The following is a 13,815-nucleotide window of genomic DNA, read 5'->3' as shown; positions in this document are numbered from 1 at the left end:
GATTTTCAGGTGTGCTCTTTTTTTGCAGGTGAGAAACTAGTCTGCAAATATAACCATAGTAACTGTGCAGCCATACCCTAGCAACCATGTAGTGCACCTTACGAACCATATTGCAATATGAAGAAGCTATATCTCAGTTACACAACATTAATTTTTTATTTTTTTTCAGTTGCACAACATAAAACACTCAGCACGATGAGGGAAACTGACGTCACATGTAGCCCCGCCCCCAAAATAAGCGAAATCAAAAATTTAGCACAACATGGACATGTCATATATCAAAACACTCAGCACGATGAGGGGAATTTGCCACATGCAAGCACATTCACATTTTCTTTAGGAAATGTACCGTTTTAGGTCTTCTTCTTCTTCTTCCGGACACTTTTTCGGCGTGTAACCTGTCCCGCAGCTTTTGTCCTAGACCTACAAATGAGGTGTCAAATCGACCGGCTCATTGAGGAGTGGTGTGCTATGTATTTTATAAGTGATCTGACCAACGATGTTCGCACAGCGGGCGAAAAAGCGGCCAAAAAAGTCCCATAGACATGAATGGGAAATTCCTAAAATTCAAGCGAAATCAAAAAAATTTAGCACAACATGTACATGTCATATATCAATACATTTAGATCAAAGGTAAAATTAGTAAAATTAGTTTACAAATGTAAATACTTCTTATATTCACTTCTTATATTCATATTCAAAGGTAAAATTAGTTTACAAATGTAAATACTTCTTATATTCAGAAGTATTTACATTTGTAAACTAATAAAACTAATTTACCTTTGATCTAAAATAAAGATTTGGATTATATTAATAGAGTAATTTTAGAGCCAGCCAAGGTTTAAATTTTTTTCATTAATGTATGACTGTCTAATAGACAGACAGGAGTCGTGTAAAGACAAGCCATCTCACTAACCACAATCACAACCACCATCTGTCCATTTCATGTTTAATGTTTCCAACCACAGAACTGACACTCAGGACGTTTATATGCATTACACTCACTCATTTTCTACCGCTTTATCCGAACTACCTCGGGTCACGGGGAGCCTGTGCCTATCTCAGGCGTCATCGAGCATCAAGGCAGGATACACCCTGGACGGAGTACACACACACACAGGACAATTTTCCAGAGATGCCAATTATGCCATGCATGTCTTTGGACTGGGGGAGGAAACCGGAGTACCCGGAGGAAACCCCCGAGGCACGGGGAGAACATGCAAACTCCGCACACATAAGGCGGGAATCGAACCCCGACCCTGGAGGTGTGAGGCGAACGTGCTACCCACTAAGCCACCGTGCCACCCTATGTCGATTCATGTGTAGAATTCACAGAGCAGATCACAATACTGATAAAAAAACAAATGAAAAATAAATTACAGAGCAGAATATATTAGTAACAAAACTGATATAAATAAATATCTTCATTGTTATAAAATTCCAGCATGTTAAATTCATTTACATTAGTTTTTGTAATAAAATAAAAACAAGTGAATAGAAGGAGCAACATGTAAAAAGGATTTCCTTTTATGTATTACGTTAAAGTGAGAGTCTAACTGTAGTGTTTTCCTTCAAATGGACTAAAACACGGAAAAGTAAACTAAAAAGCTATCCAGATATCCAGTAGTCGTACAATAAAGATGTACTTAAATGTTTAATTCCACTTTATTTCCATTCAGTCTCACTGCTGTCTCAGAGATTTTTGATAGACATTTTTATTTGAACAAAGTGCTGTATTCTGTACAAGTTTCCACTCCCCTCTCTCTTAACAACATGTATACTTTTACATAACTTATATATTAATTTTATTCATTTATATTTATTAACTTACTTTATTTAACTGTTTCAGTACATTTGCTCTGATTCATACGGCATGCACAAATTCTACCATGTTTAATTTTATTTATTTATTCTTTTTTTTTTAACATTTTTTTTTTCTTTATAAAAAAAATAATAATACAATCCAAACAAATAAGTTCTATACCTCCGCCGTTTTGGTAGCAGATGTAAGGAAATCGCCACACGTTCCCCAGATCCACAGCAAAACCGATCACTGACAGAAGAAAGTCCATTTTTTTGCCCCATTTGTCCCGCGACTCCGTCTGCATCATCACCGGAACCAGACCGGGGTTCGCGTTCACCCCCAACTCGTGATGGTTCATGTTGCTGTGGAAAAGAAATGTCCGAGAAACTCCTGGAGTTCAGAGCAAAGTTCTGCAGCTGTGACAACAGGTGAGGTTCAGGTTCAGCGCGCGCGAGGAGGAAGAGACATGCTGCGGGTTGGAGCGCGCGAGGTAAAGTGACCCACGTTGGGTGAAACGCACACACCTCTCTCTCTCTCTCTCTCTCTCTCTCTCTCTCTCTCTCTCTCTCTCTCTCTCTCTCTCTCTTTCCCTGCATATCTCTCTCTCACTGTACAGTATATATATGGACACACAACTTTTTCCCATTAAGTTAAAAATGAAATACAGACAATCAGGACCATTTTAAAAGTAAAAAGAATCATGGTTTACCTGTACTGTATGTATTAAAGCTATTTATAGAAAAATCTTTGATGGGTTACAGTGTGGAGTGTTTTCTGGGTTGCAGGTTTGCTCTCAGAGTCTCAGAGATCTTTAACTTTGGAGGCAGAAGCTGGAGATAACGTTACTATTTGGTGCCAACATGATCTGACTGATACATCTTCTGGTTTAAACAGTCGTGTGATTCAGTTCCACTTCTTCTTGGGTGTAAAAGGTTTTTGACATCAGCTCCAACAAAGTTGTGTTACTTCTTTAGTGAGAGTGAGAGAATAGTGATGTCTGTTCATGGCAGTAAAACATCTCTCAAAATCACTGCAGTAAACGTCTCTGATACAGGACTTTATTACTGCAGCTTCACTGACAGAATGATCTTCAATAACTCCACATATTTACAAGTGAAAGGTGCATTTATCAATTTATACACTGAACACTATCAATAACATGTTTCAGATGATTGAAGTTAAAAAATGAATGTTTGTTCTTTCAGGATTAAATAAATCAGTTTCTGAGAACTTTGACAAAGCAACAGGTTTTTTTTTTCTCAAAGTCTTTTATAAATTTTATATTAAAATCTGATGCATCTTTACTGAGTAAAAGTCTTTCTATAATGTTTTCTCCAGGTTCTGTGTCTCCTGCTGTGTTCTTCATGCTGATTGTGATGTTTGGTTCAGTGACTGTGTTTCTTCTCTGTGTCCTGATCATCATCATACTGAAGCACAGAAAAACACACAGAGGTCAAATATATAACAATAATAATAATAATAATAATAATAATAATAATAATAATAATAATAATAATAATATTCTCTTTGTTGTTTTAGGTGCTGAAGCAGATGATAATGAGGTAAATCTGATCCAGATCTATTACATTAAATGGTTAACAAATAATTTTTACTCATTTCTTTCTTATTTCTAAAGTCTGCTGGATTTCTCAGATGATCTTTTGTAATAAAGAAATTCATCTTAAATTATCAATCTTAAAAATACTATCTGTTCAGAAATTCACATTTCCCTTTCTGGATAAGCATCTTTTCTGTATCAGTTGAAAATAAAATAAAATAAATTTTAGGTAATATTTCTCTTGCTGCAGAAAATATCAATATATTCCACAGACTTTATCAGCTCAGAATATTTTAATGAATAATATTCCAACTGTTCAAATATGTAGCTCATTTTTTGATTGTGAATTTTTTTGGTTATTTATTGATGATGAAAAGTTTTTTATTCCTGATTTTTTTTACTGAACACATGAGGTCCAGATTTTTGTGGGCATCACAAAATAACTGTAATGAGTATTTATAAGAACTCAGTAATGAAAATAATTATGAATTGGGATTTTTTTTTTTGCTTTGACAAAATATATATATAAAAATGCTTGAAAAAAAAAGAAGCAGAGGCGAGTTGGACTGAACTAATTTATTCTTTCTATTCCATCATCCCGTCTGTGATCTCTGTGTCATTACAGGATCCTGACTCTGCTTCTGCTCTACATCTCTGGAAGAAGAAAACCAATAGGAGACATGATGAAGTGGAGTACTCTTATGTTGTGTTTTCTTCTGTTGCTGAATGTTAACAACACCGAGTGTGTAATCATTTGCTAATTTCTAACCTCAGTCTAATGTTCTCCTTCCGTTTTTCAGCATATAGTATGAGGTCATTTACAAAAACAGTTTAGTGCAATATATTTTGTACTTGGTGAAACCTTTAATATATAAAATATATCATTATTGCTTATGAACTGAACAGAACAAGTATTTTTTTAAATATCCAAAAACTGTTTATACTTAAAAAAATAAAAAAAAATAAAATAAAAACAAGTAGATTACTCACATTCAGAACCGATTGGCCCTATAGGCTCACTACGCAAGTTGCGTAGGGCACCGCAAATTACGCAAGGCCCCGCCTCCCCCTGCCTCATTTTACAGAGCTTGTTAATATTTACTGTGTAGATGACAATATGAAGCGGAGCTATCCTTCTGGCCATGAAAAGAAAAAAGGAAACAAAATGAGAGTGCGAGAACAGCAATCAGGTAAACTTTTGTTCTCTTCAAGTTTGATGTCAGCAAGAGCAAATAACAGTAAACTTGATGTGATTCTGTCTCTAGTCTCTATCTGACTAGCTAAATTTGCTGTGCAGTGCTGCCAGAGCATCTCTTGAACTGTCTGTCACACAACAATATATTGCGTGCACATTTGCGTGTATAAACGCCTGTGTTTATAAACGGCAGCTCGATAACCGCGCCGCGCTTGAATATGCGATCATATGCGCGTGCAATCGTGCACGAAATGACACGCGCGCTTTTCAGCAGCAGCATCTGTGTGGGGACCAGTACAAAAAGTAGCGTGGTAGCACTCCTAAATGACAATGTTTATAGTGTCTCAATCAAGGTTACAACAACGTTAATGCAATATGGAAACCAATGGATTTACATTGGAATGGGCATAATGCCAGATCAATATGAATGAGGTCAGGATCGGCTCTGATACAAATAATTATCTTTTTTTTAAATGGTTCACAGTGGTTTTAGGTCCTCTGTTTGATTTGCTCCCAGCAGCTGGTCTATCATAATAATACATCATCCATGTCACTCATTCACGAACACTTACAATGTCCATTTCACGATTTCACACTTACAAATAAGACTGTGTGTCTATATAGTCATGCTGAACAGGTGGACACCTGATTGCTGATTGTTAATAAAACATAATTAAGCACAAAGCATCCATCTAGCCTCCAGTAGTCTGTAAGGCAGATTTATAATGGTGTAAATTGTCTGCATTTATGTACTGTACCTTCAACATTCATGAATTTGATTTTTGTTTTTTAAAAAGTCAAAATGTCCACATTCACCATACAAAAAGTTATCTTTATTACATTTTTGTTTGGGTTTACCGTGTGTATGCATTCTAAGGACACTTTAACTCTGGACTTGCACAACACAGTGCCACTTTATACACTATTTACACACCATACTGCACCTGGTCACTTTAAGGACAATCTTTAAAAACCATACACATTTATGTATATGTATATTTATGTTTATGTATATACATTATATATTCTCCACATATTTCATATTTTTATATAGTTTTTTAAATAGTTTTCTTATATAGTTTATACTTTTTTATTATTTTATTGTCGTTTTATTTTTTGCTTTTTTATACTTTTTTTTGGATATTCTTTATTTTTATACCGGAGAGTTGCATATAGCATTTCACTGCATATCGTACCCTGTATGTATGTGTATGTGACAAATAAAATTTGAATTGATTTGATTATGCTTTGGTCATGTATTTAATATATTGATTCATTTATTTATTAATCTTTCCTTAATTTTCAATCCATTAATTTTAGCTTCTAAAATTAATACGTTGTTTGGTTGTGGAGCATTCTGGGATAGCGCTTTCCCAGAAGAGGTCCTCATCGAGCTCCGATTTGAAAAGCTTCGAGTAATGAACCTTTTTCCGATACAATTGGGTTGAAAGCTTCACTGCTTCAAGAAAGCTTCACTTTGACATCACTATGGTTTAATAAATGATAAAGGCAGTAAATGACGAGGACTACGATAATACAAATGACGAAACCTAACCTTGACTAGACGTAACCAATGATTCCGCGCTGCGGAATGATGGAGAAGATTTAATCAGTTATGATGGAGAAGATTTAATCAGTCTTCTTCTTCTTCTTCTCCTTTCGCGCAACGCGGCTCACTCATTGTAAATACAAAAGACAATGAGATACAATTAGGAACAGGTGTGGAGACAGGGAGGAGCAGACGAAGGCAGGGCAGACACGTGACAACAACAATAACAGTAGCACATGGCCAGAAGTCCGGGCTGATCCCTGACATTAAAATTAGATTAGATTAGATTAGATTCAACTTTATTGTAATTGCACATGTACAAGTACAGTACAAGGCAACGAAATGCAGTTTAGGTCTAACCAGAGTGCAATGGCAGTAAGTGCAGGATATACAGTTTGTACAAGATTTAGATAAGTTAAATAAAATGGTAATATGGAAGTAATTTACAGATGTGTGTACTATGAACATAATATACAGATGACTATAATTATAACTGAAATTTACAGAAGGATGTAACAAAATATGGCTATTGCTATAATCAGTAATTTACAGATGTGTATGTACTATGAATATAATATACAGGTGAATATGTACTATGAACATAATATACAGATTAATATATATGTACTAAGAATATAATATGCAGATGGCTATTAGTATAAACTGAAATTTACAAAATGGTATGTGACAGAAAGGAATTAATAACATTTAAAGAAAGACTCCTAGCTGTAGGAAATGGACCTCAGTTGTTCCTCTGTGAAAGTTCTGATGTTCCTCATGAATGGTTTTCACCAGACATCAGCAGGTGAGTTTGTATTGTTCACTCTTTAATATTCAATAATAATGCTGGATTTTGTACACAGATAACACATTTAAACCACTGAGAAAAGCTTGTCTTGGTGTAAATTTGGCTGAATTAAATTAATTAATTTTGTTTAACATTCATTTAATAAACAGGTAGTTTAGTTCAAGTTTTTCTTTATTGTCAACTCTTTCACATGTACAGTACATACATAGAGAATTGAAAATGTATTTCTCTCAGTCCCAAGGTGCAAAACATTAAAATACATAATTTCAACATAACTCCAGACTGTACTGTTGGAGTCTATTTTCTTTTATTTTTTTATTCTTTTGTGTAAAATCTTTATAGAAACAAAACAAATGAGTTATTATGTGAACTGTTTATACATGTACATCTGTAGACCTGTATTTCAACACTCTATGTATAATATTTACATGTATGTTGGTTCTGTTTATTTTATGCTGTTAAAAATAACATGAAATACACACATGATCTATCAGCCTTTACTGATCCTAAACATTGAAGCTCATTAAAACATGTTTCTGACACATTTCAGCATATTGACAATTATACATTAAATATTATTAAAAGCTGTTTATTGTGAATGAGCTTGTCCTATGGAAACATTGTTATTAAACCAATTGCGTTAATATAAATCTGTGCTTTAATAAGTGATTAATAAAACACAGCTCTGTGTAACACACTGTTTCTTTCTCTGTCCTATAATTTATAACTGTAGTGATTCAGTACAGTACAGTGGGATGAAGAACAGATGGCCTGTAGAAAAGAAATTAAAATTAATAAATTAATAAAATGAGACGTGGAAGTTTATTGATGTCCTCTATCCGGTGTCACTTAGAAGAGTAGCAGGTCTCTTTTCAGTCTGCTTCCTTTCAAGGTTTATTGTCTTAAAGAGTTGTTCCTGGTCTCTTGTCTTTTTCTCGAGATCTAAATCTTTTTGTTGTGATGTTTTAATAGTCACACACTCATTGCAGTACCTCTACACTGCCATCACACCACAAATTAATCTCCCAGAGTTTACTGCTGTTGGTCTAGTGGATGGAGGACAGATTGTATATTATGACAGTAACATCAGGAAGATGATCCCAAAGACGGAGTGGATACAGAAGGTCAGTGCTGATGATCCAGATAACTGGAAAAGAGAGACGGAGTGTTCAATAAGTGACCATGAGGAGCTAAATCATCTTTTATATACTATAAAAAAGCTTTGAAAATGAAGCTAATGAAAAGCTTTAATCACACTCAAGGTAAAGATGAACACAATTATTAAAGTGCTTAATAACAGTCAGAGATAAAGCACAAAATGTGTGTGTGTGTGTGTGTGTGTGAGTGTGTGTGTGTGTGTGTGTGTGTGTGTGTGTGTGTGTGTGTGTGTGTGTGTGTGTGTGTGTGTGTGTAAATACACTTACCTACAAATTCTACCTTGTGTGGTTTCTGGTGTTTTTTTTTTAAAGATATCCAATCACTGAATCCCGAGCTTTAACGCTGTGCAGCCCAACCCTAGACTGGGTTGTAACAGATTTGGGGGCTTGTCCGGGATATCTTTATATTTAGTGTATAGTGTGTGGGGGTATATTGTCTGTGTGGATCATGGCATTTGATTTAATCACATTTACGCTGTGTCCTTCGTTGGAAGCTTTTGATAGGTGCAGGAAAGATGATCTGCTCCTCATTGCTGATTTTTTTCAATGTGCCAGTTTGCTGGACAGCTAGCAAAAAGGTAGTCAAAGCAGAACTATGAGGCACTTGTGGCTCAACAGGTCCTACCTGAGCGGGAAGTGCTCCCGGGAAGCACTGTACAGACTACCCAACCCCTCCAGGTTCCCAGCAGAGTGGAGGCTAGGACGGAGCTGGAGGAGGCTGAGGTAAGTCTGGCACAGCCTCAAGCCGGTGTGGTAGATCCAGGTTGGCAGCTTGCTCTAAAGGAGCTTAAAGTGGAGATTAAGAGGCAAGAATACAACGCGCAGCTCTTGAGAGTCCGTGAACGGGAGTTGGATATTGAAGGGAAAAAGCTCGACCTGGCAGCTCAGCGGCAGAAGCCGGTGCCGCTGCCACGGAAGTTCAGTTCCTCAAAACCAACCTCCACGTCTCCCATTGCCTCTGAATGCTCCAGGCTACCACCTCTTACAGCCGAGTCCTCATCAGTAGGTCCGTTTGCCTTTGTTAGCCGACATATTGGTTTAGTGCCTGTGTTCCGTGAAGATGAATTTGATGCCTACTTGAAGTGTTTTTTTTTTTTTCTCTCTCTGGTTAAAATCTGAAAAAAACCAAAACAAAACAGATGAAGAAATAGAACACAGTCCTAATGAAACTGCTTTTATTAGCATTTTTATTTGGTTATTAATAAATCTTCATAAAGTTTTCAAAAATGTATAAACATGTAAGACTGAAACTGTGAGAACAATCATTTGTAAATATTGACACCAGTGCTGTAAAATTCAGAAAAGTGTGATTAATTAATAAAAAGTTAATATTTGACAATGCTGAATTGGAACAATTAGCTTCTAATTTCTAATCTCAATCTAATGTCCTTCATGTGTAATAATCATAATAATGATGCAATGTACTGTAATGATTACTAAGATTGTACACATGCTTTGAGCACTAGGTGGAGCTCTGAGGCTTTTTCTATAAATATACAGAGGCCTCGTCGAAGAGAAAATAAGGTTCAAAACAAACATCACGTCTCCTGCTTACTCTGTAAAAAAAAGGTCAGTAATTCATAAAAACGTAATGTGTTTGTTTGTTTTTCTTTCTTTCTTTCGGTTATATTAATCATTACATATTTCGCCAACATGTACGTATGCTAGAGATTCTACACCCAGCTTCCTGATATGTTTATGTAAGAGCTGCTGTGTTTGTTGCTACAGTATTTTGTTAAAATCTTAATCTTAGTTTAAGCAGTTCTGTGTTGTTGCCCTCCAAAATGTTCTGTTTCCTGGTTCACTTTTCTGGCTTAGATTCATAACAGGGCTCTCAAGTTTTGAAGACAGACAAGAGTGACATTTTAAATATGTTTGAATAATAACATTTGTTATTGGTCTTCTAAAAGTTAAGGTTCAACAAACAGGTTTATCAAGATTTAACACTGACAAACAGGAAGCTTAAAACCTGTAGGAAATGGACCTCAGTTGTTCCTCGATGAAAATTTTGCTGTTCCTCATGAATGGTTTTCTTCAGACATCAGCAGGTGAGTTTTTATTGTTCACTCTTTAATATCGCAGGCTTTCGTACATATACACCTTTTAAACATTTATTACTGATGATTACATAAACCACTGTGTAATTAAACCACAGCTTAATATAAAATTAACTACAAACTTAAAAGATGCCAAATTAAACGATGCATGGTATTGTGTTGGTATGTGGGTGTTTGCCCCAGAGTTTGCTGAACCCTATCCTGCTTTCAGCACCATTCATGATTTTCTTTCAGGGGTTTAATGATTATGGTTATAATTAGTAAAAATAAATAAATAATAAGAATTAGATTGTTAACTGGTGTGTGTTGGGGGTTGTGGCCTTATTAACTCAGTCATTAGGTGGGGAGGTGGGGGACTTATAAATATTGTATTCAATATGGGGGCAAGTCGTGGCCTGATGGTTAGAGAGTCTGACTCGTAATCCGAAGGATTCATGGCTGCCCACTGCTCCGGGTGTGTGTTCACGGTGTGTGTGCACTTTGGATGGGTCAAATGCAGAGAACGAATTCTGAGTATGGCTCACCGTACTTAGCCGTATGTCACGTCACTTTCACTTTCACTTTTTCACTTTCATTTTTTACACAAAACCCTTAATCTGTCATGAGAGTATACATTTTCTGTCTGTATAATTATAAATCTTTGTTTTCATGTTTTACTGTATATAAGTGTTTATTAAAAGTATTTACACCTTTACAGACACGCACTCTCTGCAGTATTTCTATACTGGAGTCACACCAGGAATACATTTCCCAGAGTTCACTGCTGTTGGTCTGGTAGATGGAGAACTGTCTGAGTACTATGACAGCAACATCAGGAGCATTATACCAAAGACAGAGTGGATAAAAAAGGTTGATGCTGATCATCCATATTACTGGTCCAGAGAGACAGAGGTATGGCAGGATGAACAGGAATGGCTTAAACATGATGTGGTTGCAGCAATGAATCACTTTAATCAGTCTGAAGGTAAAAAGCTTTAATAGCTAAAACACACTGAGGTTTTATCAACACAGCTTACTAAATACTGAATGTATGGAATGTTTTATTTATATATATATATATATATATATATATATATATATATATATATATATATATATATATATATATATATATAAATTTTATTATTTTTTTTCCCCCAAGGAGCAAAGAATAGCATTTATAATTTAAAAACCGAAAAAGTAGAAAACATAATACAAGAGTTAGACGGAGAAGGAACTTGGCAGAACTCATTACGTGTGTGTGTGCAGGAGTTCACATTGTGCAGCTGATGTTTGGCTGTGAGCTTGACGATGATGGCACAACTAGAGTATTCAGCCATTTCGGTTATGATGGAGAAGATTTCATCAGTCTGGATCTGAAAACTAAGACCTGGACTGCAGCCAGCAATAAAGTTCTGATCACTAAAAAAAAGTGGAATCCTACAGGGCATACAGCTGAAGGCTGTAAATTCTTCTTGGAGAACGAGTGTATTGATTGGTTAAAGAAGTTTGTGTCTTATCGCAGAGACACTCTGGAGAGGAAAGGTAAAGTGTGGTGTGTGACGTACACAACACACATTTAGACATGATTATAATGCCCACACTAATAACTCTACAACATGACACATTCCATCACTAAAACATGCACACACGTATAGTGTAAATACATTTTTTATATATATATATATATAAAATTTTTTTATTATAATTTAATATTTCTGTCTGTGTGTCTCTGCAGATCCTCCTACAGTGTCAGTGTTCCAGAAACACTCGCCTTCTTCAGAGGTGGTGTGTCACGCTACAGGTTTTTTCCCCAAAGCAGTGACTATCTCCTGGAGGAAGGATGGAGAGGACATGCATGAGGACGTGGAGCTCAGAGAGACGTTACCCAACCAGGATGGAAGCTTCCAGAAGAGAAGCATTCTGAAAGTCCCAGCTGAGGAGCTGCAGAAACACACCTACACCTGTGTGATTCAGCACAGCAGCTTGGAGAAGGAGTTAGTGCTGAATGTGAGAGAGCGACAGATCCTGAAAGGTCAGAAACACTTTCCTCTAAAACTACAGATTTACAGTGAAATCTGATTTCCTGCTGCAGCAGATAATAAAGACTCTGTGCTGATTTAACAGGTGGAGGATCGATGGCTATCATGATTGGTGTAGTTGTGGCTCTCATTGTTCTCGTTGTTGCTGGAATTATAGTCTGGAAGAAGAAGAACTCTGGTGAGAGGAGGAAGGAGGCAGATGTGAAGTTTTCACAGAACAGATTTACACTTTCTAATTCTTGAAGGAAATTTGATGAAGATTTTACTTGTTTTTAATCTGAACTGATAAACTGATAAATGTCTGTCCATCATCTGTGTTTCAGGCTTCAAACGTGCTCCAGCCTCTGAAGAGTCTTCCTCCACCAACTCATAGTGTGACTGTGTGTCTTCCTGCTGAAGTGAGAGAGTAAGACATGATGATGTTTACAGTGTCATATGGAAGAAAAATCTGTGTGTGGACTGAAACTCCAGCAGAAAAGACTGAGCTCACATTAAATCTCAACTCAGAGCTGATCCTGTTTCTTTCTCTCTGTTTTTCTAGGAGACACCAGGAGATGATTATGATTAGAACTGGGTTTAACAGCAATTAAAGATTGAACCAAGGAGAAACGCACAATGGGGCATATGGTGGAAGGGACAGACTTTGGTATAATATTTGATTTTCTTTCTGGTGCATTGGAGACGTGACATGCCATCATGCTTTTACACTCCACAGTCTGTAGAGAGAAAAAAAAAAGATTCTTCTGGGTGGTCACTTCTTCCTGGAGCCTGAACACAGAACAGTTAGATTATATCTGATTAAATTTTTAAGAGCCTTTTCCCAGAGTCACAGCTTTCACTTGGACTTTCTAACAGGATTTTATGGCCTGCTGTTGAAGATGTATATTTTGCCATTTTCTGGAAACTGACTAATTTTCTTGCCATCAGTTTGTCAGGCATCGATCCTAATAGGATACAGAGAAAAGATATCTCTATGTCTCTGTCCTTGAGGCTGATGGTGTCTGGCCTGCTGTTTGATGTGACTGTGTGATGCTTCATCACTGCAGGATATGGATATGTTTTTCTTATCATGCAGAAGGTTCCAGAGCACATCTACATTCACATAAAGTAGAGCGGGTTTACAGGATTTGTCTCATAAGTGCATCAGAATAATTCAGCTCTATTTAGGAAGGTGCAACAGCATCTTTAGTTTTTAGGGAGACTAAAAAAAAGCTAATTTATCCCCTCAGATCCAGGTAAATGTTTATATATCCCTTGAGATCCCTGAAAGCATTAATCTTTCTCTTGAGTTCCTGAACGATTTTTACAGCTGCATCATTCAAAGCATCCTAACGACTTGCATCACATTGCGGTATGACAGCTCAAGTAGGTGAAAGGAAACCACTGCAAAGGCTGGTGAAGCCTCCAAATGCATCATTGGCACACAACTTCCTGCCATTGAGTCTCACCATGGTAGATGACTCCACAGAGCACACAATCATCAATCAAGTAATCCTTGCAAACTAGTCAGTTTGTTCAACCTCCTGCCATTCATAAAGAGATACAGGAATGTCTGCACCAGAACTAGCAAGCTCAGGGCCAGTTTTTTCCCTACAGCCACAAACCTACTGAACTCAAAAGGTCCTAACGTTATACTGTAATGTCTTACTGTCTGTAATAACCCTAC

The 13,815-nt window shown here is 36.5% G+C and overlaps 3 protein-coding genes and 1 long non-coding RNA gene across 7 annotated transcripts in view; 1 reads left to right on the top strand and 3 right to left on the bottom strand.

Annotated features, from left to right (window-relative positions):
- LOC113638654 (BOLA class I histocompatibility antigen, alpha chain BL3-7-like) overlaps positions 1 to 13,815 on the bottom strand; it is a 209,529-nt gene that overhangs the window by 73,662 nt on the left and 122,052 nt on the right. The window lies entirely within an intron of this gene.
- The window catches only part of LOC113647456 (H-2 class I histocompatibility antigen, Q10 alpha chain-like), a 111,640-nt gene that overhangs the window by 13,759 nt on the left and 84,066 nt on the right, over positions 1 to 13,815 (bottom strand). The window lies entirely within an intron of this gene.
- The window catches only part of LOC113647478, a 53,902-nt gene that overhangs the window by 2,767 nt on the left and 37,320 nt on the right, over positions 1 to 13,815 (bottom strand). The window lies entirely within an intron of this gene.
- The window catches only part of LOC113647473 (BOLA class I histocompatibility antigen, alpha chain BL3-7-like), a 189,315-nt gene that overhangs the window by 175,072 nt on the left and 428 nt on the right, over positions 1 to 13,815 (top strand). Inside the window, exons 1-8 of one of the 4 annotated variants that reach the window (XM_047818585.1) lie at positions 9,527 to 9,634; positions 9,977 to 10,119; positions 10,826 to 11,092; positions 11,377 to 11,652; positions 11,846 to 12,142; positions 12,235 to 12,327; positions 12,473 to 12,555; positions 12,691 to 13,815. The exon at positions 12,691 to 13,815 is cut by the window's right edge and continues 428 nt beyond it. In XM_047818585.1, coding sequence (XP_047674541.1) covers positions 10,050 to 10,119; positions 10,826 to 11,092; positions 11,377 to 11,652; positions 11,846 to 12,142; positions 12,235 to 12,327; positions 12,473 to 12,522 — 1,053 coding nt within the window. In that variant the 5' untranslated portion in view covers positions 9,527 to 9,634; positions 9,977 to 10,049 and the 3' untranslated portion in view covers positions 12,523 to 12,555; positions 12,691 to 13,815. Of the gene's footprint in view, positions 1 to 9,525; positions 9,641 to 9,976; positions 10,120 to 10,825; positions 11,093 to 11,376; positions 11,653 to 11,845; positions 12,143 to 12,234; positions 12,328 to 12,472 lie in introns of those variants that run through there. The other 3 variants (XM_047818586.1, XM_047818584.1, XM_047818587.1) reach the window with 3 other exon arrangements.

This window comes from Tachysurus fulvidraco, chromosome 9 (genome assembly GCF_022655615.1).
Source record: "Tachysurus fulvidraco isolate hzauxx_2018 chromosome 9, HZAU_PFXX_2.0, whole genome shotgun sequence".
Classification (NCBI taxonomy): Eukaryota; Metazoa; Chordata; class Actinopteri; order Siluriformes; family Bagridae; genus Tachysurus; species Tachysurus fulvidraco.
Note: the sequence above shows the minus strand (reverse complement) of the source record. Positions and strands in the feature narration are given on the sequence as shown.